The 27,468-nt window shown below is 39.3% G+C and overlaps 3 protein-coding genes across 9 annotated transcripts; 1 reads left to right on the top strand and 2 right to left on the bottom strand.

The window, feature by feature from the left end:
• The first annotated feature begins 683 nt into the window (after positions 1-683).
• On the top strand, positions 684-22,539 carry LOC127367036 (carboxypeptidase Q). 4 transcript variants are annotated; one of them, XM_051406549.1, is made up of 11 exons: positions 684-810; positions 1,384-1,522; positions 2,025-2,240; positions 2,380-2,496; positions 2,581-2,788; positions 2,997-3,204; positions 7,069-7,180; positions 7,942-8,033; positions 8,606-8,701; positions 9,189-9,294; positions 11,021-12,033. In XM_051406549.1, exons 2-11 carry the CDS (start codon positions 1,384-1,386, stop codon positions 11,179-11,181), a joined length of 1,455 nt encoding a protein of 484 aa, XP_051262509.1. In that variant the 5' UTR covers positions 684-810; the 3' UTR covers positions 11,182-12,033. The 4 variants fall into 4 exon arrangements, with proteins under 4 accessions (XP_051262509.1, XP_051262510.1, XP_051262508.1 ...); XM_051406550.1 differs by having other exon boundaries at positions 700-743; XM_051406548.1 differs by lacking the exons at positions 684-810; positions 11,021-12,033 and adding exons at positions 878-1,081; positions 22,361-22,539.
• Positions 14,007-27,468, bottom strand: dscc1 (DNA replication and sister chromatid cohesion 1). Of its 3 annotated transcripts, none has more exons than XM_051406553.1 (9): positions 27,103-27,468; positions 26,451-26,619; positions 26,171-26,305; positions 25,636-25,726; positions 25,292-25,430; positions 25,047-25,099; positions 24,757-24,911; positions 14,276-14,414; positions 14,007-14,156 (listed from the first exon to the last, which is right to left on the bottom strand). In XM_051406553.1, the coding sequence occupies exons 1-9, from the start codon at positions 27,270-27,272 to the stop codon at positions 14,116-14,118; spliced, it is 1,092 nt and encodes a 363-aa protein (XP_051262513.1). In that variant the 5' UTR covers positions 27,273-27,468; the 3' UTR covers positions 14,007-14,115. The 3 variants fall into 3 exon arrangements, with proteins under 3 accessions (XP_051262513.1, XP_051262512.1, XP_051262511.1); XM_051406552.1 differs by lacking the exon at positions 14,276-14,414 and adding an exon at positions 23,571-23,719 and having other exon boundaries at positions 27,103-27,467; XM_051406551.1 differs by lacking the exons at positions 14,007-14,156; positions 14,276-14,414 and adding exons at positions 23,036-23,429; positions 23,571-23,719 and having other exon boundaries at positions 27,103-27,466.
• On the bottom strand, positions 16,319-21,420 carry LOC127367038 (uncharacterized). 2 transcript variants are annotated; one of them, XM_051406555.1, is made up of 4 exons: positions 21,106-21,420; positions 17,806-17,905; positions 17,651-17,713; positions 16,319-17,526 (listed from the first exon to the last, which is right to left on the bottom strand). In XM_051406555.1, the coding sequence occupies exons 1-4, from the start codon at positions 21,358-21,360 to the stop codon at positions 17,327-17,329; spliced, it is 618 nt and encodes a 205-aa protein (XP_051262515.1). In that variant the 5' UTR covers positions 21,361-21,420; the 3' UTR covers positions 16,319-17,326. The 2 variants fall into 2 exon arrangements, with proteins under 2 accessions (XP_051262515.1, XP_051262514.1); XM_051406554.1 differs by lacking the exon at positions 21,106-21,420 and adding an exon at positions 19,332-21,088.

Raw genomic sequence — 27,468 nt, 5'->3', positions numbered from 1 at the left:
ACAGTTAATATATATGTTGCTTCTTTGAAAAGAGGTATCTGGCTCTGCAGCTAGATTTTCTACTTCTCTGGTCATAAAAAAAACCTGTTCCTTTTCTTCTGTGCATTAACATTGTGCACCTTGACTTATGCTGAGAAGTGTTGAAAAGTGGATAGAGCATTCTTAAAATCACATCTTCTCTGAACACTAATTATACTATCTAGAGCATGACCTTCCTTTAGAGGTACAATCAAAAACTTGAGAGCTCAAACACTGGATTTATGCCGGGATTATATTTGGAACTTTATATTTAATTTTGTCTTCATTGCAACAGCTGAGCAGAGTGCATGTATGAACCAGTTTAATGTCAGTGTTAAAAGTGCTGGCTTTTGACATTAATTCTTTAAACTACATGAATTTTGCTAATAAGGGCCAGTAGGACAGTGTGACAAATACAGTGTTAGTAGTATTACACTAATGAAATGCATATTCTGTATAGACTATGGTACTTCATATGGTAATAGTAGTACAATTTTACCACATAAAACTTTGTTCGGTATTTATAAAATCCTTCAGTTGTTGCATGTTCTATTGTGTTCTATTTCTATTATATATTTATTTACGTGGAAACTGTTTTAACTATATTTTACAGCTGTAGAGTTGTAGAAATGGCGCTTTTATTGTGAAAAAGGTCGGACCGGAAGTGTTCTTTGTTGTTGTTATAGGCGAGCTGAAGTCACGAGCACGGAAACGGTGTTATTACGGTATTCATCGCGTGTGTCAAAACTGTTTGAAGTCTTATATCATCAACGATAACAAAGACACTGGAGGGTTTGTGTTCGTGTTATTTTATGGATGTTTTAAATCAAGCTTTATGCTCGTTAGTCCAGCTAGTCCAAAAACTTCCCGACCGTCTCTCTCTCCGCCCTCAGTTCGTCTCTATTCAAACCTGATTCTGTCTAATTGAACGTTTGTTTGTTGATAAAAGATGAAGCCTAGTTAAATTGACTTTATTAATGCTGTATGACTTTGTTATTTGAATGGATAGCTCAACCATTAACGCTGCCAGGCCTCGACTAACTCTGTAAATATGAGCTCTGCTGTAAGTGCCACTAACATTTCATCATTCACCACAAACTAGCTCATACTAATGTAACTAACTTCAGTCTCATAAATGTGGAGCTATCTCTGAAGGATTACACAGCATTAAGTTGTTTGTCCAGGTTTTACAGTTTTTGATCTACTTTAGATAATCAGTGGTACTGTGGGATCCTTTGTTGTCAGTATGAACAGTATTGGATCAATGATGTGCTGCCAGTTAGTGGGGGTAATTCAGTTATTGGTTTATTAAACAGGTATTAATGATCTTATTTGTACTGATACTGGTGTTTTTCCTATCTGCAGATGGGTCAGAAAGGTGGACTGCCCTTCCTCCTCATGTTTCTCTACATGCTGTTACCTCTGTGTGACTGTCACCCTCCTGGATGGTCCATGAGATCAATGGCTGCAGCCAGGACTGTGTCCAATCATACTGCAAGGAAAGGTAACGCAAACCCTCCTACAGTCATCTATGTAGTTTAGGATTGAGGCCTATGTGTGGAAATCTGGGTTGCCATCAATTTATTATTGGACTATGGGTGTGGATGGGCTTTGAGATATTGGAACAATAGTGGCACAGCTAAATCCCTATCCTGTGATACTCACTGCTCTCTATTGGGATAGATTAGAAAACATCTACATATCAGTCCATTTATCACAGATTAATACTAAATATTGACCCAGTCTTTACACGCAGTTTAATTACTGCTGACTCATACTGTGTGATGTTACATGTAGTCACTGTATGTTTATATTGCTCCCTTCACCTATTATGTATAAAGTTTTTGGTACCGGTCTTTGTATAAAAATATAAAACATAGTGGAATGACTGTATAGCTGAGACATGATGGATTTTTTGGCTGAAGAGCTTAGATATTCTTGACCAAAAACAGGAGTTTTGGATATAAAACCTTACTTTCTTTTTCTGTGTGTCTGTGGGAACCCAGTGTCTGACATAGCTGCAGAAGTAGCAGGCTATGCTGATGTGGCCAAACAGATTATTGACCTGGCTGTATTTGGAGCCGCCCAGAACCGCTCTTACAAAAGACTGGCCGACTTCACCGACACCATTGGGAACCGCGTCAGTGGCTCACACAACCTGGAGATGGCTATCAAATACATGTACAATGCTATAGCACAGGACGGGTTGTATGTACATCTAGGTGAGAACGCCTTGTTATCTGTCTCGCTGGATGCCTCATGTGAGAAGTGTGTAATGACGAGGGGATCTTTCCTTAAGGGATCTCGCTCAGCAATGTCTTGTCCTCTGCTTGTGTTTTGTTTCAACCTGTCCCTCTGCAGAGCCAGTCAAAATCCCACACTGGGTAAGAGGAAAAGAGAGTGCAGAAATGATTCTTCCCAGGGCCAAAGGTCTGGCCATTCTTGGACTGGGTAGCAGTGTAGGGACACCACCTGAAGGTAAAGACTGAATCAAATCATTTTAATGTCTGTCATCTGCCATAAATTTCCCTTTTCTTCTCACTCTCACTCTTATCTCTCCAGGAATCGAGGCAGAGGTGTTGGTGGTTGAGTCTTTTGAGGAACTGAAGCGTAGAGCCAGCGAGGCCGTAGGGAGGATTGTGGTTTTTAACCAGCCATTTGTCAGCTATGGGGAGACGGTGGCTTACCGTGCTTATGGTGCCTCTGAGGCAGCCAAATTGGGAGCTGTGGCCACCCTCATTCGATCTATTACACCATACTCTATTAACAGGTACCTGTTTATGAGGAACTGTTATGAAACTTACTTTTAAGTACTGCTGAAGGGTCTATGGGTATGATAAGAGGGCTTAATCGGAAGATTTATACCGCTCTGTCTCCGTCTTAGAGAGGATGCACTTCCCCAGTATTTTGTTTGTGGTGCTAAACCAAAGTCTTAAGTTCCAATGTTGAACCCACCTCTCTGTCTTCTCCCTCTCTAGCCCGCACACAGGTTGGCAGGACTACCAAGACGGAGTGAAGCGCATCCCTACGGCCTGTATCACCGTGGAGGATGCCGAGCTGATGTGGCGTATGGCACAGAGGGGGCAGAGTATTGTGGTCAGACTCACAATGGGAGCCAAGACTCTGCCGGATGCTGACTCCTTTAACACAGTGGTTGAGATAACAGGCTGGCAACACCCTGAGCAGGTAGAACTCACACTCCCACCACAGACGCCCGACTTGCCTGACCTGTCATCTTGTTATCTGTGTGTCTTGTCATGCTACTGGCCTCTCTTTTCCAGTCTTTAAGTGTTGGAGGAAATCTGTTTAGGTGGGCCTTCCAAATGAATTGTATGGGAAACGAAAAAAAAACTATTATTAAGTTCTTGTCTCTCTGTTAATTAGTCTTTCTCTCCGTCTTTTCCTATGTTTGGTGGGATGAGGAAAGAATGCCAGTATAACCTCCTTATGCTTACTCCAGATATTCCCACAGCTGTTTAGTCTGGCTTTATTTTGCCGGTGTGTGTGCGATCTCATCTTTCCAGAGAAGCACTGAGGATCATCTCAGTTGGGAATGCTGGGATTTCACTTTCAGTCAGTCAGTATAAAGTAGGCTTCTCTGGAAACAGCAGTGTGTAAACAAACCATTCAGCTTAATTATGTTTTTGGGTGTGTTTATAAAAAAAAAATGCTTTTCAGAGGAATTAAGTCAATTTCTACTTCTTTTGAAAACTCCCTAAGAAATGTCCCTGCATTGGCTTCCTATTTTCATGAATCCTTTTATGGTATGAGTAGAGTTGTGATTTGTGAACACAGGTTAATGTAAACACACAGAAAGATTATTTAAATCTACATTTGGGCAAATGTTCCTGTACTGCAACACAGGACCTGGAACACTGGACTCATTCTTGGCATTTGTTTTTATTTTCAGACTTTGTCGTGTATAACTAGTACATGGTGTAACTTTTGAGTCAATGCGGATGGACGGTGTTGCTCAGAAGGGACATTGCCCTGCAAATATCCATGTCACAGAGCAAACACATACAGTAGACGTAGACAGACACTGACATTCCAGTTACAGCCACAATATTACCAGTGTTTTTACTATTAGACTCCTTAATCATAGAAGTAGGTTTAACAGAATATGCCCTGACCGTCTTTAGAAGCTTATCACTGCACGGAGCAAACACATGACCTGATTCAGCTTGCAGATATGCAGTGCAGTGTCCCATAAGGTCCTTAGTATGTTGATAAGGACCCAGACACGTTTAGCAGGTAGAACCTGATAAACAGATAAGATGCTGCTGCAGAGATCTCTAAATGCATGCAGGTACACTCTACAGGTGAGGAAATAAGAGGCCCCTGAAAAAAAAAGAAATCCCACTAATGCCTCTGTCATTCACTGGACAGGGCTGAAACGGAGCAGTGGGTTCAGGATACCAGAAGTGGCATGTCCAAGGCACATGGGTACAAAGTTAGGACTAGAGGGGCAGATTTAATTTGGAGTCATTGGAAGAAACTATCTAGAGCTCTTGTACTGTCTTCTCAGCGTTGTCCTGTCTGAGTAGTGGATGAGAAGCAGGATCAACATTTCCCATTCACAGGGACAGCCCCAGTTGGGTTGAACTAGCATGCCGTAAATAGCTGAGCAGGGTATGTAAATTTGAGTTGCAGTGATTGGTGAAGATGAGTGGTAAAACCCGTGTGAAACAGAACTGCAGCGGATCAGAAAAAGGGGGGAGAAGACTTGACCTCACATTTTCCATTTCTCTGTTATCACACACTCAAAGCCTGTTACATTTGTGTAAGTGGAGGTTGCCTAGACTTATTTTTTTAATTGTTTTGAAGGAAATGTGTATATTGCATTTGGGACAGAGGCTTTCTCTATGCCGTGTAATATCTGACAAGATTTGTATTGTTGGCTGAAGAAGATAAATGGTGTTTTCACTGGGAATTTCCCAGGGATGTGACTATGAACTGTGTACGCCTTTACTCCCTCACAGCCTCTTGACCTACAAGTATAAAGCCTGCTGATTCAACAGTTACATTATAGTCCAAGATGGCCGAAGACAAGATTCCTGACTTTGATTGCTATCAGAGAACACGAACCTAGCGTGTACAGTGTTATGTCCATTATTCTTCAGCTTATCCTAATGTGTATAATTCCAGTAAACCCTGTTCTTCTTTACAAACAGTAGTCTCACTGGTTTAATTTGTGGAAAAAAAGTGGAGCTAACTGAAAAATCAGTCAGAAGACTTGGATTAGAGGAACATTGCTGATGTAGTTACTATTCTGAGCTGTTCATTTTAGAAAAGGGAAATGAAACACATGGTATGGTTGACATCATTCTTGGCTCTGTGACTTTGTGATCCTGCTGGCAGTAGTAGCTCTTGTGGTTGGATTGTGTGTGTGTGCGCGCACATGTTCATAGAAAGATGTACATTTGAGGTTTAGTGAGTCATTTCCACAGTTGAGTCTTTTGGGAGACAGTCATAGTCATCTGATGATTTGCTTGGATTGTTTTTTTCCACCCACTCAACTTCTACAACTAAAATCCAAAATGTCCTCATGTTTTGGCTTCCTGTTTATAATTATGCCTAAAACACAAATCATGTTGCTAGACAGTGACTGGGATGAGTGTTGATAAATGTCAGTGTGTTTTGGTTGAAAAAAGGTTTTTTGCTGAAGCACATCTAAAAATATCTTTGTTGATGTCTCATGATTTAAACTATGTTAACTACAATATGTCTAGTTGTCTCCACTGGCAACACATTATAAAAAGCAGCCATAAACAGACTAGTTAGGGAGCCGTACCCCTCAGTGTAGCAATATAAAGTCAACAGAGGCAGAAGAATTACAGTACAACATAAAAATAATACATGTTGGATTTAGATACACTTAAATGTCCTGATAATTGAACACTGCTGGTGGTTTTATCTGTTACAGGATCAGTGTGTTCATGAGCAAATTCCAATGGATTTAGAGGCGCAAACATCTCTGTGTGTCTTTATGTCCCTGTACTAAATGCATATGTGTGTCTTCTAGTCCTAGCTGATGTATTCCTGTCATGTTAAAAGCAAGTTTATTGATTACACATTTACACCAGTGTTGATACTATTATACACATTTTAGGTATTCTGGTGGCACTTGTAGCAAAGAAGATGAGAATATTTATGAAAATGTTTCATTAATAACAAGAGGCTACAGCTACACTAGCAGCTCTACTTGAACACAGCAGTGCTTTGAGCTAAATGCTAAGAAAGCTTAGTTTAGCATATTAGCATGCTAACATGCCAATTAGTACTTAGCACAAAGTACAGATGAGACTGATGGGAATGTTATTTTGCTGGTATTTGGTCATAAAGCAAATTTAAATTATCACCTGATGATAGCTTTAGAGAAAACATTATGATCACAAAAGTTTTGGGGTAGGTTTTGGGATATTTCACTCAAAAAGTGAACATTTTGACCTGTTGTTGGGGCTTGTGGAAAAGTCATTGGGGACCTCGAATGTTCCATGGCAATCCGTCCAAAAGTTGGTGGACTGACTGACATTGCCAGCCCTAGAGCCATGACACTTGCATGGCTAAAAAAATATATTAGCATTTCTGTTTATATAAGATTTCTAATGGAATGTGTGGCCTCTGGGTCATTGTTCAGACTTGGCTCACTCATTGGCTGATAATGTTTTGTAACCTGGAACGTCAGGTCAGACCCTGACGGGAATCTCGCCCCTTAAAATTCCTGGAAATGGGACTCTGAACTGTGTGTTTTCATCTTTGTTTTCCTGTTTTTATGAGTCTGTCCTCGCTGATAAAATACCTTTTTTTAATATATATACTGAGTCAAATTTGAGGCATATCCTGTTTGTTCTGTGTTTGTGTGTGCTTTAATAAAACATGACAAGGATCTAGGACAGATAGCATTATCTGACCCTATTCTCTCGCATTTGTCTGATTCAGATCAGACAAATGGTAAAGTTGCCATGGATACGCACGTAGCAAATGGTCCCACACTCTCTTAGTCTCTTGTTTCTGTGTTTATATCTCTCTATCTTTCCAATCTGCTAGGTCGTCTTACTGAGCGGTCATCTAGACAGTTGGGATGTGGGCCAAGGTGCCATGGATGATGGAGGTGGAGCCATGATTTCCTGGGAGGCCCTGTCACTTATCAAGGACTTAGGTAATATAGAGACAGACATACCATATAGACACACACATATACAGTGAATGGTGCCGGACAGATGAACTTCCACAGAAAGAAACATTTACATTCTGCAGAAATGACTAGAAAAAAAGTATATAGACAGCAGCAAGCTTACACAAGGTCATAAACAAACAAAGTCAAGTAAATGATTTATTTTATTTAGCTTAATGTAACCCTACTATTGCCCTACTGAGCTCAACAGAGTTGATTTTAAGTGCCCAGGCCAAAAAACAACAACTCTTACAGTTGGTAGATCAATGTACAAGAGCAAAAATATAAAAAGGGAGCAAAACAAATGTTTCTGTTTTGATGCTTTAATATATAGTGATTACCATGAAGCGCAAGCAGAGTATCCAGTTCCAAACTTAGGGACAAATAACAAAACAATTCCTCAGACTGTAAACAGTGATTTCCTCTAACTGTTTGTAGAGGAAGAAGAACACGCAATTAGGAAACAGAATCGGATATACAGTACGGGTATCCTTATGAACAAAAGAATGCCACTAAATAAGACTACAGTGGGACAGGTTCAACCAACCAGGAGTACAAGGTCCAGTGATGAAATGTTTTGTAGTCAAGATTTACTAGACTTTAGTCTGTATTACAAGTTCTAAAGAAAAGCTGCTGCATTTTCATCAGTACACATGGCAACTGTCATTTGTTAATTTGTTTTCTTTCTGTATACATTTGCATCTCTGTTGTTTTGTGTGTTTATTTAAATCTTTATCCTTTTCCAGGTTTGCGTCCAAGGAGGACTCTGCGAACAGTGCTGTGGACGGCTGAAGAGCAGGGTGGAATTGGTGCGCAGCAGTACTATAATCTACACAAGGTACTGTCTACTTTTACTGCATTGCCTTATAGGAAACTTGCTGTAACAGCAGTAAAGAAAATGCTGTTCCTGTTAGTAAGAAGCAGGAAAGGTCAGACCACATTGTGGAAGTATAGAGTGTATGAGTTTAGAAATATATGTCCACAGGAGTTACAGGGCTTCCTTCTTTAGAGCTTTGGCTGCAGACCAGGCCTTGACCCATAATAAACTACACTCTCAAAAACAGAGGGTTTGTGCATTTTCTGTACCAAAAACAAAATGTTCCTCCCCAGTGGACTGCCTGGTTCTTACATTTGATATATAATTAGATTTAAACTATTTTAGACAGCTCTACTTGCACATTTCCGTGGTTTGTTGAGTGTGTGTGCTCGGGGTTTGAAAGTAACGATGCTTAAAGTGTTTAACTTCACCTCCTGAGGCCTCATATGAAGATAATTGAGTGGCTCACTGTTTTCATTGACTGAAGCTTGTATTGTTTTTGGGTTGCTGTCCGTGCTCTGCCTTGATCTCTCTTAGTCCTTCACCTCTTCTATCTACTGTGTCTATTTCTCCTACTTCCTCTCCCCACCCAGGTAAACATGTCCAACTTTGACCTGGTCATGGAGTCCGACTTGGGGACGTTTACCCCGGTGGGTCTGCAGTTTACTGGTAGTGATGCAGCACGAAAGGTAGGATTTAAAACACAATGTTGTCCCATAAATAATTTTTTAAGGCTCAAAAGTCTGAATTCTGTGAAGCACAAATTTTGCAAGGTGGTGTGAATTATTATCCATTCTTCCACTGACTTCCTGCTTCTAGACAATTGCTTCTTAGATTGGACATTTTTAAGTAGTCCCAACATTGAACTGCCCATTTAACCTCAGGGTAGTCTCAGTAAAGCATTTAAATCACAGGAACCACAGTAGTAAATGCAGAAAACCCATGCTTAACCACGGAAATACTGTATCTTTTATGTTGATGTGGCATTGTAAACTCTAGTTAGATAGTCACAGAACATGTAGTATGGGCTTAAAGTCTCTGCAATGGTCATGTAATGTGAAACTAATCTTTGAATAACAATATTTCTTTATAAGTTCTAACCATGTTTGAAAAGCGCTGACATTTAACAGACTGTATGATGAGCTGAGCAGCACTTCGCTGTGTCTGTTTTAACAGGTGATGGAGGAAGTAGTCAAACTGTTGGCTCCCATTAATACGACCAAACTAGAGACAAATGGAGAAGGAACAGACATCTCGCCGTGGATGCAGGCAGGAGTACCAGGTCAGCTCAATTAATATGTCTGTATTTCTGTCTGCAACTAGCAGTAACAGTTCATGGTAGGATAAGTGAGAAAAGGGAAAAATCACATTATAACAGTTGCAAATGCGCTAAACCTGTAATTTGATGTCTCTAATAAACAACTCAAAGTGGTTCTGGTTTTAATAACCACTAATTTCTCCTGAAAGTGCTGTGTACACAGAATCCCATCCTCATTGATAACTATTATGAACTATGTATATAGCACTATATGGTATTGGGAAGTGGGGGCAGATATTCGCTTTAAGTGGAATTTCTTAAAAATCTGAATTGAAACTTGTTTAAAATGTTGTCAGTATGAATAGAACAGAGTATGAATCTCTGAACTAGACTGCTGACTTGATGTGACCAAAGGTACAGAGAATTCTTGAGTGATAGTACTGTAGGTCCATAACCACAAAAACTAATAATATAATAAAGAATAAAATAGAAACACCAGAATAGAATCAAATGTTTCAGTTTTTATACCTACTCATTCTTCTTTTCTGTTAGATAACAGCACAGATTGCACTGTAGCTGATTTTAAAATCCTAGGCTAGCAGTGAGTGTGAGAGGCTGTAAAAAAAATAAAATAAAATTAAAAAAAGCCATAGCAATATAGTTACATTTTAATTAACTTCTGCTTCAATATTTGACAATGTGATTCTATCTTTGTGGCTTTGGTGGAGATTTAGTGGTCCAAACATCCTGTCTTGTACTCTCTGCCTGCCTCTGTCTAGTTTTTGTAGAAGTGAAATTGCATTGTACACAGAGAGTCATTGTTGTATAATCTTTAGACAAGGAACTTAAAAAAAAAAAAAAAAAAAAACCAGGAGTGTGTGATATGTTTATACAGTGACAGTCTTCCATTATCAAACATTTAACAGTTTCATTGCAGCAGCTGAGGGTTTGGTGCCTTGCTCAAAGGGAACCATGAAAGCAGTTGTCTCGACTGCACAAAGAAATAAAAAAACCCAAAAAGCAAAATTGATATTAAACCATGAGGCCATATTGGAAACATTAGGCTATTGCTAACCTAACCAGATTATCATACACTCATGTATTTCTAGAAATGAACACTAAACCGGGACTACAACTAGGGGTTAAATTGGGCCAGAGCTGTCTGGGGTTCAGCCCCGGCACATAGATCTGTGCTGTCCTTTGTCATCAGGCATAGTTAGACTGGCCATTGGGAGCACCAAGAGAAATCCCTGTGGGCCCTTTGAAGGCCATTATACCAAAATAAAAGCGAGAGAGATGCCATGTGGCAGGTTATACACAAATGTTCCCAGTAAATAAGCACATGCCAGAAATTAAAGCGATGAAAAGTTAATGTTTCTGCCAACACATTGTTATTAAAACAGTTTCTGAATACCTCAGCAAACCAAAGCTAGTATAAATAAACAGGTTGATAAGCAGGTTGAAACAGAAAGGTCACTGCAGTGAAAGTGATGTTGTTTTATTGAGGCTGCTCAGTATTTATTGGCTTCCCACATGATAGAATCGGACCAGATCAACAGCTTTGATGAGTTATCGTTAAAAAGGAATTGAACCACTCCTCAGACTCACGTTCCCCTTCCACAGAAACGTCCCTGGAGGATCAAACCAGATGCAATAAAGATGGTTTTTTTTTCAGATGTAACATTTAATGGCTTTGAGTCTACAATTGTTTCAACTACTACAACTTTCTTTTTCACCTTCTCTCATCTAGGTGCTAGCCTCCATGTGGCAGACAGTCGGTACTTTTGGTTCCACCACACTGAAGGTGACACTATGACCGTTCAGGACCCTCAAGACATGAACCTCTGCTCAGCATTGTGGGCCGTGGTTGCCTATGTCGTGGCAGACCTAGAGGACATGCTACCCAGGTAGCCAGTTAGCACCCAGGATGCTGAGCCTCCGGTGAACGTGAAGCTGGGATGATTACTGAACCACAGCTGGACCGGTTTAAGATAAACTTGACATTGAATGGATTGAGTTAAGAATGTTTTGTTTACAAATTGAATGTGATTTATCCTTGGATAAACAAGAGATATTGAATAATAGTAAATTAAAACATTGGTAATCACAAAAATATTTTTTTCTTTAAATGAATACCTAATAGATTTAGATAATGTTGTAGCTCAGGGCTGTGTAACGATTATCTGGAATCTAAAGCAAGCTAGCTAAAGTCCAGTCCGGACCAAAGACAGGACAAGGAATGGTTTTATTGAAAAAGCAACATAGTAGATGCTTATATGATCATAATACATAATGATATACAGCAGAGAACAACAGATTTGGCTTAGAATGACGGAGAAATTGCATCTTTTTTCAAGTAAAAAGATTTTCAAATGTTGAATGCTTTCAAACAAGAACAAAAGCTAAGTATTCCCTTACTTCTCAGGTACGTTGCATCTCTTCATGCCTTAATATACAAAGGATGTCTGTGAGATTGTAGAAAAAAAGTGAGAGAATGAGAAAGTATATTTTTTGTATATTTTGTGTTATTTTATTTTTTCTCAGGATGCAGTTGTGCTTTGATTGTAAGCTTTCTGACAAATTTCATGGTTACTGAAAAGGACATATTTTCTGTTTTTTTAAATCTGTTTTTAGATCATTCTGGTATAGGTTTGATCCTGCTTGAATTGTGCTGAACTGTGGTAATTTACAGGATTATCTGTAATATTGTACATCATCATTGCAGTGTTGCAATATATTAATAAAGTATTAGTCATTGCTTTACACCATTATTCCCATTTACCCTTCTGCTGTAATACTTTGAATTTTGCTGATCTTGTGGTTTCTCTGACACAAGAAAGAGGAATAGGAGTGAAGATGATGTCAAATTAGACATCTTGTTCATGGAAAGGAGAAGCAGGAGGTGACATGATGGATGAAGAGAAGATCAGAGTCAAAAAAAGGAAGAAAGATTATACAGACGAGGAGAGGAAGTAAAGAATTCATCATTTTGAAAATGCCATGCAAAACACACACACACACACACACACACACACACACACTGCTCGGATCTCCTTATCCCATGAACTGATAAGTCAACACTCTCAAGGGGTGATGTCAGGGTTAGTCAGCCAGCCAGTGAAGATAAAGTAATGTTGGAAACACAGATGTGTCTGTGTTGAAACAAAGCTGAGTAACTTTGAGCCAGTTTCTATTCAACTCTTTGTCGTCTGCCAGTAAAACTGATTCCCATGCTGACAGTTATGTTAGTGAATAAACACACAGTCTGTGGATGTTTAACGCTCACTGAATCACACATATGTCCTGCTGACATGATCTGTAGAAAACCACATGCACGAGGCGCCCTGGTAGCTCAGCTGGTAGAGGGACTCAGCCTTGCTTCAGCAGGTATGGGTTTGAATCAGACCTGTAGCCCTGTAGCTGAATGTCATCCCCTCTCTCTTCCCCCCTTCCTGTCACTCTTCATCTGTTACTATCGATTAAAGGCAATTTTAAAAAAGCCCAAAAAGGATATTTACAAAAGAAAACCACATGCACATATCAACATCAGACAGGAGTGTTTGAAATTACATTAGATAAGATGAGATAAGATGTACCTTTATTGATCGCCCATAGGAAGTTCAAATTAGACAAAGCAGCATAGTGGAACGTGGTACAAAGAGTACAGAAGTGGAAGTACAATAACAATGAGAATATTACAAAATATAATAGAAAATATATACTATAAATGAAAAGTATATATGCAATATGCAGTAAAATGGTGTGCAAATATTTTGAGCAGCTTATATAATATATATATATATATACTGTATATCATATAAATTCAATTAAAATTAACCCATGTTTCTTTGATGATTTCTAGATCTCCTGTTTGAGATTTAGACATTTTTTATTAGGCAGGCACACATTGGACCTCTAAAGCAACCAGTATGGTGATTCTTTTCCTTCTATCTAGATTGCAAACATTGTGCAAATAAATGAATAGTTGCATCAGAAATGCCCAGCCTTGTCTGAGAGCTCACTAGTGAGAAGGAATATCTGAGTAAAGGAATTTAATTCTTTGTGGGGTTTTTCTTTCAAATTAAATATGACTAACAATTATTTTCATTATTGTATAACCTACTGATTATTTTCTCAAGTAATTGTTTAGGCTGCAGAATTGTAGGCGAAAAATAAATATGGCCATTACAAGTTCCCAGAACCCAACCCAAATATAAAAAAGAAAATATTTTAATTTGAGAAGCTGGAAAATGGATGGATCTTTACTTAAAATTACATAAACCAATAATTGATTATCAAAATATCAAATATATACTTTTGTGCATCATCAGCATCCAGTCTGCAGAAACTTCATGGGTTCCAACAACCTGACAACATTATGCAGATCAGTGAATCAAAACAGTTATAAGTAATTACAATAATAAGTTGTGCTCTGTGTTATAAGTCAGTTGAAGCAGCATATCAGGCAGCTCATACTGTATTATTCTGTCAGTTGGGTGGCGCTTTCACTGAATTTATCGGCATGTGCTGCCACCCTATGGGCATCCTCCAGCCCAGTGTCTAGTATTTGACAATAGGAGACAGAACACCACCTGTAATGATAATGAAGGTAAGATAGTTGACTGATAAATACCTTCAACACTAACAAGGTCTTTTAAGGACAACTATAGGGTTTTATGAGGATACAGTTTTGGCAATAATTGAAAGGTCACTCTGGGAATGAACAACTACATTCATTTTCAAATGTAAGTTTATTTCATGACAGTGGAAATGTTCATGTAGCCACAGGCCTTCTGGAGTTGAAGACCTTGATGCCATTTTGCATTGAAGATCGAGCATATTTGGTCAGGAGGGCTCCAGTGGTCTGTTTCTCTCCACACAGGTCTCTAAAGGAGGAGAAGAGGGAAGATAACACATTGTAAACTAAAGATAAAGAAAGTATGTGTGATTTGGAGACAAATGAATGTACCTTAATTTTATGATAATTTCCTAAGATGACACCTACTGTATGTACGGGGTGATGTCATCTTCTGTCCATTTCTGAAAAGGTGGTTGAAGCGCTCCAGCGTGTCCTCTAGGAGATCCTCCACCCGCAGCAGACAGATGGTCTCTGGACGGGATGTGTGGTCCACCAGGGCGACACTCTGGAAGATTTACAACCCCGTCAGCAATTTGGTCAGTTTCTCAAGAGAAGTCAGTAGGAATGAGCAGGGGGAAACAGCTGCAGCCAGTGGCTCTTTTATTACCAGAGCATGATTATCCAAAGGCTGAGTTGAGACTGTTTCATAATGACCCAGTTTAGGTCAGATGCAATGAAATGCAAACTGGCTTGAAAGACAAAAAACTATAAGTGGATTCTTGACTTCTAGAAGTCATATAGCACCAGTGGATTTATAGTGTTCAAGTCAACAATAAGAAAAAAATATATATTTATAAGGACAGACAATAAAATAAAATTCTTAACAATCCATCAGTGAACAAAGAACTAAGTTAAAAGCTGCAGTGGGTAACTTTTATAAAAAACTACTTTTCACTATTTTCTGAAACTTTCACTGTATCCTGCCAGCTGCCTGAAGATAGTTGATTGTTGAGTCTCATTCCCAGCACTGATATTTGACCACCTGGGAATGAGACTCAACAATCAATTATCTTTCTCTGCTCTGATTGGTTGTTTTCTTTCAGGCCTGGTGGATTCTAGCTATAGGAGCACTAGGAGGAGCCAGAGGGACCTGTTTTTTCACAGATTATCTGTCTCATGTACTACTGTCAGTGAACATTTCAGCAAATATAAAAAAAATATTTTTATAAAAGTGACCTACAGCAGCTTTAAGTAAACAGTTTTTCCCCTATAAACTCATAAAATGAAGAAATAAGTATTCTAGAGATGTGTTACACACATTAAGTCAGACCAAAATCTTCATTTTTATTTCACACTGACAAAATAAATGTGTAGTTTCATCAGAAAAGTTCCTGTTATCAGGAAAGATTAAACTTTTAGCAAGGGTATTTTCCAATTTATTTTTCCAATTGTGAGCTCCAATAGAATTTACCTCGATGAGCCATTTTGTTTTTACGTAGACAAGAATGACAAATATATTCATTATTACATTTCTTATGCATTTCTTGTGCATTTACAAGGCCACTTCCTCCAAAATATAAAGTTGGGTTAGTCCAGATGGGATGGCTTTGGTTGAATATCTATGTTATTTGAAGGGAATAGGGAAGTTGTGCAGTTATAAAAAGCTCAAGGGACAGTTTAAGGTCATGTCAATGAAGAAATAGACAAAATCTTGATGGTATCTCTGTGGAACCAATAAGGTTAATATGTATTGCTGATAGTCATATTGGTGTGGACGAAGCTTAACTTTCAGGCAAGAATTGCTGATGAAACAGGAAGGTTAGGTAACAGGTAACATTTTAAAACATAAAATGTCAATGGAACGACTATATATTTTTCCAAACAGTTTTCAATGTTTTGGTTCCTTGAGTGATGGTTCAGCAGCACATGCTTGGTGTGAATATTGGCTGATTATAGTGTACATACTTCAGTTGAGTGTTCACCTGTTTTATAAAGTGATTTATTGAGGCTCGTCTGTCCTTGACTCAAACTAGTCATGATGTTTTCCTCCAAGTTCCCGATCTGTATTCTTCCAGTAAAAAACATTTTTTTAGATTCCTTCCTGTTTTACTATCATCCCAGCATTCTTGCCAGCAATTTTCTGTATATGACCTTTTATGTGAGCCTGACACTCAACTGACTTAGAGGAAGTAGTCTGTCATTTCCGTGACTGTGTTTCTTATGAATCTTATTGCATTCACGTAAAACAATTCTGGAAATAACAACTTATTAACTCATAATTATGAGATCAGTTTTCATTTAAAAAAAAAAAATCTGCTGGGCTGGCTTTTTTTAATTAATGCAATTTGCGCCTCTGAATTAAAACTGCCTTAAAAAAAAAAAAGGGGGCTTCGAGATTCTCTCCTTGGACCGTGAATACACAATTTATGTCCATAAACACTAAACATACAAACACGATAAGAATAGAAATAACAGAACAGAACTTTGTTTTATTACAACACGTCTACTGAACCCGTTTTTTCCTATAAAAAAGCAAAAGAATCCCCTCTGTATATATGATGAAAACCATTACAGGATCCAGCTTTACAAAGGCTGGTGACAGTTTACTAATCGACAGTAAAATTACAGTTTTCTTGTAGTCAACATTCGGACATATTACCAGTAGCTCCACACAAAAGCTACATTAAAATCTGTGTGGTTAGTTACCATTTCTTATACATTAATGGCATAAAATACAGTAAATGAACCAATTTAAACACTTCAGTACTGAACCTGAACCTAAATATATTTACTTCACTGTGGTATGTATCAAGCCATAGCTGTTTGCCTCAGTTTTAATGGAGTTTTGATTATGAAAATATGTATTTGTCGGTTTCTATCTTTGCGGTATTGGAAGATATGAAATGGTCCAAACATATGGCCCCGCTCTGTCTAGTTTTAGTAGTGTGTAAAATCACATTACCATAATGACATTGTGGTATACCTTGTAGAGGAAGAACTGAAAACAAAAAACATTTGGACCTTCTGCCAGACATGACCCATAAACATGTGCCCATCTTTAAAGCATTAACCGAACAACACTCGGTGAAAGTTGAAAGTGACGTTAACGTTGGTCATAACGGTAGTCCTCGGAGAGCCTGATATTTTCTGAGGTGGTACGCGGTGGAAAACACTTCTTTAAACCAATCACAATCGTCTTGGGCGGCGCTAAGCCCAGCATGCTGGGAAAGTGTCCTTGAAAAATAGTGTTCGATGATTAGCGGAAGGGAAGGAGAATGCAGACTGAAATAGTCGCCCGATGGCAGACTTATACCACCAGCCTACTTCCTGGTATGGTAATGGTAATAATCAGTCTTCAGCATTCATATTTGTTCCATTCACTAATCTGTCATTCACCAACTCTTCTCCATGAAGAGATTCCTGAAAAGGTAAACAGAAAATACACAGCCGCTAACCCACGACAGCGAGTCAACAAAGTCATGTTGAATCCTCTGGTTCACGAACCACCATAGACAAGCTGCACTCTGAAGGGCCTTCCTCCTCGTCTGTAAGGCTGAGTCGAGGTCTCTTGGATGGTCCCTTTACTATTGTTGGTTGTAGGAACAGTAATGGGCTGTCCAAGGGGAAGGTGAGAGTGCACACACCGCAGTCTCTGCTGGGCACTCTCGCCTGCGTAGCTGCAATGGACAAAAAAATAAATAAATCAGTAATCCAGTAGTCAGTGTCTACAGTAACTAAACTAACAGTTTAACTAAATTAAATTGAACATATCATGACTTAATGATAAATATGACTACAAACCTGTACTTCGGAAGTGGTTCTGCAAAGTTTTCGTGGATAGCTGTGTGCCAACAGATTTGTTATCTAGGGGAAACAATATAAATGAGCACAATTACTATAATAGTGAGTAAAAGCCAAATTTAATCTATAATTTGATGATGTGTGGTACTACAAACCTGTGGACAGCTGTGTGCTGACAGATCTTCTTTCTGGGGGGTCAGTCTGGGAGGCCACGTGTCTTACTGAAAGAATTCGACAAGCACTGCCAGCGGTGCCCTATACAGCGACAAAGAGCACAGCCAAACTTTATTTAAAAGAACTAAATTTGGGAGGAAATATTCAAAAGTTACTATATTGTGAGCAAAAATAAACCCCATTGTGACATCTGTGAAGTTAATACTATGACTAGAAGCGGTTTCCAGTACTGAATGCTTTGTTAGGAGTTGGGAGTCTTCTGGGTTTACACTATGGGCTGAAAGAAAGCAGATACTATAATAATAGATGTCATTGTATCCTTTGGCAGAGTGTAATTCAAATATTCAGACAAAGCGGAAGGTAAAAGAAGTAAGAAAATTAGATTAAAGGAGACATTACTCTTCTTTTGTGATCATTCTATTTTCCTTCTTCTCTTTTATTTTTTCATTAACTTTCTAAAAATGAGTCCTTAATCTACTTATTTACTTCTCTTTTTTTTTTTCATACACACAAATACGTGTGGCTTATAATACCACAGTCAAGTTAATTTTATTTATTTAACCCAATATCATAATTCGCCTCACAGGGCTTTACAACCTGCATAGCATATTGAATTATTTGTCTTTAGACCCTCTATATGGATAAATTATTATTATTATTAGATTATCATTATTACCACTGTTATTATTAGATTAATACTTTCTATATAAACTGAAGATATGAGGACGATATACTCGAGTAAATTTTATGGTTGCCAACAAATCCCATGGAAAGATTATAAATGTGTTAGTCCGTCTCTCAACCTAAGTGCATTATTTTTTACAAACAAATATTCATCTTCATCCCAAAAAATACCCAACTGTGGGATGAAGGAAAACATGCAACTACATTATGTTAAGTGGTTCTTGTGACACTGTTTAACATGATGTTTAAACTACAAGAACACACCAAGGGAAGCATTGTAGTGTTTAACATAAACTATTATTCTCCATTATGCTGACATGAGAGCCACCAAGACTGTACAAGCTTACAGGAATGACTTTTAAGTTATTCTTTTGCCCTGTGGAGGGCAGTAACACACTAAAGAGAAGAAGGGGGAAGAAGTAGAGGAATAATAAATACACCAGAGTGAGCACAGTGCTAATGCTGCAGACCTGCCTGCAAACTGCACATTAAAGCTAACTTCAGCCCCAACGCTACAGGTTGTTTTAAACCTCAGCATCATGCAGCCACTTTACAGGAAGCCCCGAGAGACAAAAACCCTCATTTGGGGATCTTGTGAGTCCTCAATAAGCAACGTAGTCTCCCCGTGGCTGGAGTAAAGTCCCGTTAGCATTGTGCTATCGTCAGGAACTACATCCAGCTCGTCTTCCTCCCAATATGTAGCAGATAAAACCGCAGTCCTGGCAGCACAATGAGGGTTGGACAGTGAGGTGGACACAGACTAAAGCCTCAGAGACAAGAGAGGTGTGCTAGCGGGCGATACTGTGCAGCAATGTTTACTCACAGCTTCTGGTTTTACACTTGGGTCTCTCACAGTCGGGATCGATCCTTCCTTGAGCCTCAATTTTGAAGCATATCCCAATTTGACTTGACACGCATTAGTGAAGCAGTCTGCCTCAAAGTGGCTGGGGCACACATACAAACAGCTGCTGGTTGTTATGGGAACGTTGTCGTTAAAGATAAACTTTAACCACTGAGTCTTTAAGTCCTCAGATGTAGGGAGGCTGAAATATGCAGATCTGTTCTCTCTTCTGCAGCCGACGACCGAACAGCTGCGCCAGGACTGTTTTCTTTCCATCTTGGAAAGTGAGTTTAGTGCCAGCGAGCACCAGAAGAAGAGGAGGAGGAGGAGGAAGAAGAAGAGGAGGAGGAAGAGGAGGTTAGTTAAATGATCCTACCCGGAAATCATTCCCTCCCTCCATCCATGGAGGTTCTTCTTCTTCCAATACCTGTAATGCACCTTGAGGAGGCCAAACTTTTTTTTATTCTCTTCATATTTCACAATGTCACTGACATTGTAGAGAACTTATTGACAGTACAGGAGAGGAGAGGAGAGGAGAGGAGAGAAGAGGAGAGCTGCATGGAGGAGAGAGGAGGCTCCTGGAGCAAACACAGGTGTATCCTAGGCAGAGTCATTTTATTGCAAGAGTTGTGGACATCACACAAAGCAGCAGTTCTTCTTTCTATCTAATTATCTGTCTGTTTCACATATTTATAGAATTTCCTACATACACATTAGACCTGTACTGTATATTCATAGCCCTGTCTAGAGCCTATAGCCTTTTTTTTTTTTTTACACTAATATATATATATATATATATATATATATAGGGGAGAGTGGGGTAAGATGAGCCATTTTTCATATTTAGGATCACTACATCAAGGCAATCATAGTTTTGTCGCTAACTAATATATCTGCATATATTTCAGGAGGTTGTGCATCCTTTCAAACAAACAGAATGAGTGTAAACATAACTGTTTCGATAATATAGCATGTCCAAAAAAAGTGGTCTTGTGGTCTGTTTGGGCTGTAGCCACCGGCTCAACTTACCCCAGAGCAACCATTCTGACTTTATTAGTCCCCACAGCTAAAATGGTGCACTTTTATGCTAGGTTTATGACCTCATGTTGTAGCTCATAGATGCCACAGTTGATGTATAAAACAAATTTAAAATGATCTATTTTGGTCTAAACACAATTCTCATGAAACTCATGATAGACTAAATTCACTTTCAAGAGTGAAAAATGATTTTTTGGAAATAAATATCTAACCACTTTACCCATGTGGTTCTTACATTCACAGACTCCATGAAATAATGCCTTCCTCCTAAATATTTGGTCACATGATCAATGTTTTTTTTTTTTTTTTTACCATTTCCTAGCAACAAGGGGCGTGGCTCAACTTACCCCACTCTCCCCTATCTTGTATTTTTCTCTTATATTTTGTATTTAATGTGCTTAATTTATCTTATCTGTTGTGTATATCTGGAGCTGCTGTATCGAGTGAATCCCCCCCACTGTGGGATCAATAAAACCTATCTGTAAATAAATACTGTAAGGTTTTGAAACTGTCCTTAATAAGGAGCTCTGTGGACACTGGTACCAGTCGGACAGGTGGTACCTGTGCAGCCTGTCATAAGTGACTACGGTCGCTATGAATCATGGGAGTGGACACTTCACAGAGGGAGGGCCAGGGATAAACGTGCCCCCTCTTTTTTGGGGGGGAAGTGGCTTATAAACCCAGGTATGCCACACGTCCCCCGGTAGACCTCACTCACCTGTCCCCCCCTTGTGGCGGGGGTGGGGACTGCGTCGGGGTTGAGCAGGAGCTGCTTTTTGAATCCCATTTCCACCTCTGCGTAGTTGGAGAAAGATTCGCGCGTAAAGTGGAGGTTGCACACGTAAACAGAAGCGGAGGGTATGTCGACCCGTCCCAAAGCGTTCAGCCAGCGGTGTGCCATCAATCTGTTGGCCGGCAGAGAGTGCAGACCCTCGGTCAGCTTGCACTCGGGATAAGCGCACCTGCGACCCATGTTTGAGCGGACTATAGTCTGCAGGGATAGCTAACCAAAGCTAAAAACAAACTAACTTCAGCTTCTTCCCTTTATTAATTGGTGGTTGGTAGGAGTTCTTCTTAATTTACCGCCACCTGCTGGGCTGGAGGGTGGAGTTGTAAGCTGGGTGATAATGACAAATAGTTCATTAGTTCAGTGGCTTATGCTTTCATCAGTAGGATCTCCATGTTGGCTTAAAGTTAAGAATGAAAGTTAATTTTTGACAGTCAAACAGTAGTTTGGAAAAGAATCCAAAGTCAACATCTACTCATTAGCTTTTTCCCACGCATAAATAGCAAAATAACACTAAAAATCATTCATACACTCACATTTTTCTAGAAAAAGGCAGAGAACGGCCATGTCCATGAACACTATAGTCAGGGACTACGATCAATTGGTAGAATAATGAAGTGAGTGTAATGTACATATAATATGTAAGTGGATTTAGTGTCAAGTTTTGCTCATAAACCAAAGCTTCCAGTACATAAGCACATACCAGAAGTTAAAGTAATAAAAAGTTAATGTTTCTGTCGACACATTATTAAAATAATTATTCTTTCCAAATACATCAGAAAATCAAAGCAGGCCTGATATTATAACTTGTAAGCAGGTTGAAACAGAAAGGTCACCGCAACGAGAAGTGAAATTTGTTTTATCAAAGCCAAGACCAGCAACAGGATTTCTTCTTTAACCAAGTAGTCAGTATTTATTGGCTTACCACATGATAGAATCGGACCAGATCAACAGCTTTAATGAGTTATTGTTAAAAGGAACTGAACCACTCCTCAGACCTCAGACTCACGTTCCCCTTCCACAGAAATGTCCCTGGAGGATCAAACCAGATGCTGGACGCAGATGCAGATGTTTTTTATCAGATGTAGCCTTTTTTTGGCTTTAAGTCTGAACAGTTGATTCTTGAACGTGTAACATTTATTGTAACAGTTTGTATTTCATCTGTCTTTCACCTTCTCTCATCTAGGTGCTAGCCTCCATGTGGCAGACAGTCGGTACTTTTGGTTCCACCACACTGAAGGTGACACTATGACCGTTCAGGACCCTCAAGACATGAACCTCTGCTCAGCATTGTGGGCCGTGGTTGCCTATGTCGTGGCAGACCTAGAGGACATGCTACCCAGGTAGCCTGTTAGCACCCAGGATGCTGAGCCTCCGGTGAACGTGGAGGGGTGATGTCAGGGTTAGTGAGCCAGCCAGTGAAGATGAAGTCATGCTGGAAGTCCAGATGTATGTGTGTAGGTGTGTGTTTGTGTTGAAACAAAGCTGTGTAACTTTTTGCCAGTTCCTACTGAACTCTTCCTCATGTGCAGGCACACATTGGACCCCTATAGCAGCCAGTATGGTGATGCCTTTTTGTACTATCTAGAGAAATGTTTTGCATTAGAATCTCATAAGTTATTTATGTAAAATAATTGTAATTTTAATGCTGCAGATAAACAGCTAGATATCAGGCACAACATACTGTATTATCCAGTCAGTGTGTTGAGCTTGTACTGAATTTCTCAGCATAGGCCGCCACCTTGTGGACAATGTCCAGTGCAGCGCCTAGTAAATTCCAGTTGAAAATGACAAAAGTGCTAATTTGTCCATCTGAGGTTAATTGAGGAGATTGAGAAAACAACCTATGTGACTGACAATGTTATGAAAACATCTTTTATTACCAACATGTGGCATTTTTTTATAGACAAAATAACAGCTGAAATATAATAAAGGTCAGGTTTGGTTTTACTGACAAAAAACATCTTAACATTTGAATTTCAATAGGTTATTTGGATCATACACTTTACAAGCTACATAGTTAAACTGCTGCAAGATAGTTAACTGATAAATGCTTTTGACGGGAACAACGCATTTTTAGTTATATGTAAAATAACTCTCTGGGAATAAACAACAACATTCATTTTGTTAACAGTGGAAATGTTCATGTAGCCACAGGCCTTCTGGAGTTGAAGACCTTGATGCCATTTTGCATTGAAGATCGAGCATATTTGGTCAGGAGGGCTCCGGTGGTCTGTTTCTCTCCACACAGGTCTCTGAAGGAGGAGAAGAGGGAAGATTACACATTGTAAACTAAAGATAAAGAAAGTATGTGTGATTTGTTTCTACCCTAATGTTAATGAGACAAATTAATGTACTTTAATTTTATGATAATTTCCTAATTGGATGACACCTACTGTATGTACGGCGTGATGTCATCTTCTGTCCATTTCTCTCTGAGTGTGAAAAGGTGGTTGAAGCGTTCCAGCGTGTCCTCTGGGAGATCCTCCACCCGCAGCAGACAGATGGTCTCTGGACGGGATGTGCGGTCCACCAGGGCGACACTCTGGAAGATTTACAACCCCGTCAGCAATGTGGTCCGTTTCTCAAGAGAAGTCAGTAGGAATGAGCAGGGGGAAACAGCTGCAGCCAGTGGCTCTTTTATTACCAGAGCATGATTATCCAAAGGCTGAGTTGAGACTATAGTTTTTCCCTTTTTCAAGCCAGTGAAAAAAAAAAAAAGTCTGCTGATTTTAGTGGATTCTTGACTCCTAGAAGTCATATAGCACTCTGCAATGTCTTGGCAGGGGTCTCCAACCTTTCTGAGAGTGAGGGCTAACTAAAGGGAGAAAACTGTCAGGAGGGCTGCTCTGTATACTTGATGAACATCCATGTTTGGATCCACATTCCCATTTTTGGAATTGTTGATGTGGAAATAATTTTCTCAGTAACAGAGGATGAATGCCAAACACAGGAGGGCAGAATAGGGAAGAGTGGTTTCTACTCATATCATGGTCTCATTGTCCCTTTTAGTGAATAGAAACAGTAATGTATTTAGATATTGTGACACAATGGAACCCATTTGTACGCTTCTTAGCAGGTGTTAATTAAGATTGAGATTACGCTGTGGGTACTTCATAGGCTACCACGTTAGAGACCCCTGCTGTAGTGCATTTATAGTTTTCAAGTTAACATCATACAACATATTTCCATTATGTTCTAATGATCTTTAGGTCTCTTGTACAAGAGTTTAGATTATTTGAACATTTTAAACTACAGTCACACATTGGTCCCCTATAACAGCCAGTATGTTGACCCTTTTCTACTGAGTAGAAAGAAAGCTTCTCAAAAACTCCAAAATGAATCTGCATTGATTATGTCATCTTGAGAGAAAGATGTGTAGCCTTAATTGTGTAGGCTGAAGCAATTGTTTTATTTTTTCTTCAAATGTTGAAATTTTAAAGTATATTACCGTTTCTTTTAAACAGTTTGAAGGTTATACCCAAAATTTACATCTTGTACTGTAAGAGGAAAATAACTAAAAATCCAGGCAGCAGCGCTCTTTTACTCAGAGTGTGGTTTATAAGAGAGGTACAGGCTAACCTTTAGCTGGTCCAGTCTTGTGCTCATTCCCTCTGGGACGCTCTGCTGCCAGACTTCCTGAAACTCCCTCAGGTTGAACTTGACAGCGTTTTGCAGCAGCATTAGTGCCACGCCCCGACACACTTTATCCTCATGTAGTGCATAAAAAACTTTGTCTAAATGGAGGATAGAGAGATGTTAGTACAGTGTAGTTTCAAATTGTGTAGGATACTACTACTAGATTGTCCTACAAAGTACTAATAAAAATGTAACATCTGTCAGTTCAGTCTTCAGAGATTGTTTTTCTTTACCGTTTTCATTATAGCGTTTCCCATAGCAGTTCAAACAGTGCTCGATCATCTCTCTGTAAAAGGGAGAGGAAAAGTTATTGGAATATATTATAAGACTTATCTAGCCTTATGAAAGATGCTCAGAGACCCTGTATAACCTCGTTGTTTGGATCCAAAGCCTCAACACGATTAAAAATAAACCTTAACTGTCAATGTTTTTGCTTTTCCGGTTGCATGAACATAAGAGATGAGAGATGTTAACGTACTTGGGTTCTAGTGGAGCTAACTCTTCCAGACTGTTTTGAAGGGGAACCTTGTTGAAGGACCACGACTCAGAATCCACCAGCTGAGTCACGTGACCGAGCAGCTTCATCTCGTAGTCAAAGTCCAGCACACGCCAGTAGCCTGGAAGACAGAAATTATACTCTCTCTAAACATCTGGTAGATATCTGTTTTGTTATTTATATCAGTAGTATAGCTAAGAATAGAGAGGTTGTATTTAAAAAAGCAACTTCCCTGTACTGTGCCTTCCAGGAGCACTACATCGATGGTGATCTTTAACCTATTTACCTGTACATGTAGTTATTATTCAAATAATGTCACTGTTTACCATCTATCTGACAGGCATGGATGGTCTCCAGGTGGGTCTTTATCTCCTCTTCACTGGCCTGGATCCTCTCCAACAGATCCTCCATTGTGTACTGGTAACAGAGGAACACAGGAGACCCCTTACTAACAGCTACACTAACATTCAGAAGAGGGGAACACTTAAAACATTCAAAATGCTGCAGTCACACACACTGTACTTCCAATAAGGAGAGGATGAGTCATGGACAGATATCGACATAGATGCATTACATGATACAGTCAGTTAGAGCTGCACTGATACTTATCACCTGTAATAATCAATGGTTTTTTAGCATTCAAATGTTCCTTAAAACTAGCTGTACATCACAGAGATTATAAATAATAGTACCCTTTACAGCATTTAAGCAAAAAATGTACTGTTCTTCTCCCTGGAGGATGGTCTACATGGTGACAGACTCATATCATGGGTGCTATTGAGAGAGTAAACACTTAACATCACCTATATACACAGTCCTCCAGGATATTATGATTAACTTCACTTTAGCATATGCTTTTACCCTGTTTTCAGTATTCTCCTCCTGCCCTCTGATAGCAGGTCCTTCATAAGGATTCTCCATTAAAATCTTCTTCAGTTTCTTCAGTTTAGGACGATGTTTCCTTAGTTCCCAGTAGCTGTTACAAAATCCCCAGATCTATAAGAGGAGCATGATATTGTTAGTGTATTTGAGTCATAAATGCGATTAACCATAATGTACATATGTACCCAGTAGGAAGTGTCTGTGTGTGTTACAGTGTACCACGCAGGTACCTGTGTATGTGTATGTGTCATTTTGATACCTGAGTGTGTGCCACATGAGAGCTGTCCTGGCTGTTAGTCAGTTGGTCTGGTGTTCTGCATCCTGGTACAAACAGCAGCAGGTTGGATGTGTCCGCTATCTTTAGATCATACGTATTGTCGCCACTGCAGAGAACAGCACGCTCATCCTTATCCCCTCGAATCACTAGACTGGAAAAAGAGAAAATAATTGTTAGTTGTCATTTATGGATTACATTTACATATCTTTGCATTTTAATTATCTACAACCACATTCATAGAAAAAGAGGAAGACAGTGGTTTAGATGATGAGTTCATTGAGAGATTAGTCAAACTACACAAATTAAATTGACAACAATTTTAAAAGTTTTTAGTAATTTAAGTCAAATATATTAAGTGGTTCCACCCTCTCGGATAAGAGGGATTATGTTTGTTTTATATGAATGCAAATTAAATACAGTTTGGGTTTGGGACTTTTGTTACATAATAAACGCATGTTGAAGACGTCACTTTGGGCTTTGGGTGAACTTGTGAAGAGTTCTTGTTTTTGACATTCAAAGTCTTTAATCTATAATTGAATCAACGCTGTGATCACAAACACCCTACATTAAACAATGATGTTCCCTTATCACACAGACGCAATACACACAGTAACTCACAATACGAACTCCTCACCTTTGTCCAGCTTCTATGTGCTTGCACAGTGTGTCGTCCAGCTCCATCAAGCAGTAGTCTGCAGAAGAAACGTTGTCCCCGAAAGACAGACAGTGAATGGTTTTCTGCAGGTCTTCCTCCTTCAGCTTGGCGATCTCCAGAGTGGCCCGGACCTCCTCTAACGTCCTCATTCTGTCCGACGGCAGGTTAGATCGATAATGTTTTTTTATGGACTAATCTATTTTGACTCGCGAAACAAACTTTGACAAACTATCCGTTTAATAATGTCTAAAAAACAACTCTAATGTTTCTTTGTAACGTTATTCGGTGGCTGTCAAATTTCCGCGCTCTCTTTCTGGCGTGGGAAGGAAGTGTGGAAACTACGTT

This window comes from Dicentrarchus labrax, unplaced genomic scaffold (assembly GCF_905237075.1).
Source record: "Dicentrarchus labrax unplaced genomic scaffold, dlabrax2021, whole genome shotgun sequence".
In the NCBI taxonomy this organism is placed as follows: domain Eukaryota; kingdom Metazoa; phylum Chordata; class Actinopteri; family Moronidae; genus Dicentrarchus; species Dicentrarchus labrax.
The sequence above is the reverse complement of the archived record's forward strand: the minus strand, read 5'-3'. Positions and strand labels throughout refer to the sequence as shown.

Excerpts from the sequence above, each read along its gene's own strand:
- LOC127367036 (XM_051406548.1), top strand. Across the intron at positions 2,241-2,379 it reads CGGGTTGTATGTACATCTAG|AGCCAGTCAAAATCCCACAC; the intron begins GTGAGAACGCCT and ends GTCCCTCTGCAG. Across the intron at positions 7,181-7,941 it reads GTCACTTATCAAGGACTTAG|GTTTGCGTCCAAGGAGGACT; the intron begins GTAATATAGAGA and ends ATCCTTTTCCAG.
- LOC127367038 (XM_051406554.1), bottom strand. The coding sequence starts at position 19,625 with ATGGAAAGAAAACAGTCCTGGCGCAGCTGTTCGGTCGTCGGCTGCAGA. Across the intron at positions 17,906-19,331 it reads CAAGTGTAAAACCAGAAGCT|GGCACCGCTGGCAGTGCTTG; the intron begins GTGAGTAAACAT and ends GTCGCTGTATAG. Across the intron at positions 17,714-17,805 it reads CAGCACACAGCTGTCCACAG|ATAACAAATCTGTTGGCACA; the intron begins GTTTGTAGTACC and ends TGTTTCCCCTAG.
- dscc1 (XM_051406552.1), bottom strand. The coding sequence starts at position 27,272 with ATGAGGACGTTAGAGGAGGTCCGGGCCACTCTGGAGATCGCCAAGCTG. Across the intron at positions 26,620-27,102 it reads CACATAGAAGCTGGACAAAG|TCTAGTGATTCGAGGGGATA; the intron begins GTGAGGAGTTCG and ends CTCTTTTTCCAG. Across the intron at positions 25,431-25,635 it reads CCATGCCTGTCAGATAGATG|GCTACTGGCGTGTGCTGGAC; the intron begins GTAAACAGTGAC and ends TCTGTCTTCCAG.